At 62.7% G+C, this 595-nt stretch overlaps 1 protein-coding gene across 1 annotated transcript in view; it reads right to left on the reverse strand.

The window, feature by feature from the left end:
* Positions 1-595, reverse strand: part of UROC1 (urocanate hydratase 1) — a 33,826-nt gene continuing 33,231 nt past the window's right edge. The window contains exon 20 of the mRNA XM_023743741.1: positions 1-252. Within this exon, the coding sequence (XP_023599509.1) occupies positions 165-252 (88 nt within the window). The 3' untranslated portion in view covers positions 1-164. The remainder of the gene's footprint in view (positions 253-595) is intronic.

Consider the following 595-nt stretch of genomic DNA (forward strand, 5'->3'; position numbering starts at 1 on the left):
CCGGCTGACCCAGGAGGGGGAGGTGTGCAGCGAAAGATGTGGTGTGGCTGTGAGGATGAGGACAGGGGCCAAGGGGGATGAGGGGACCATGGCAGGCTCTCGGTGCTCATGGCCGCAAGGCCCTGCTGGAGCATGTGCTCGTCTGCCCACCTGGTGTGGCAGTGTCACCCACCAAGCCCTTGTTCTCCCCGCATCGTCTCGCAGATGATCTCATAGGCCTTCTGGTTCCCGGACCAACAGCGGGCGGGCCACCTGTCAACGGGTGCGGAGGGCTGTGCTGTAGCTGGTGCCAACATGCCCGGGCTCCCAACAAGGCATTCTGGATACCCTGGGGCTGGGCTCAAACCCCCTGGTGGACGCTCTGTACTATCTGTGGGGTCAGTCTGTCCTGGCCCCACCCGAGGCTCAGACCTCCTCCTCTCTTGGTCCGATTACTACTTACCTGCCTCTCTGATCTGAAATCAGCTAGCCTTCTGCCCAGCCTTCCCACCCCCCACCCCCCCACCCCCGCCATTCCATGTAGGGGCACAGGCCAGGCACCCAGGAGTCATCCTCAGCACCCCTCCTCTCAAACCTCATAGATGGACACTGCCTT

This window comes from Myotis lucifugus, unplaced genomic scaffold (genome assembly GCF_000147115.1).
Source record: "Myotis lucifugus unplaced genomic scaffold, Myoluc2.0 scaffold_410, whole genome shotgun sequence".
Taxonomy (NCBI): Eukaryota; Metazoa; Chordata; class Mammalia; order Chiroptera; family Vespertilionidae; genus Myotis; species Myotis lucifugus.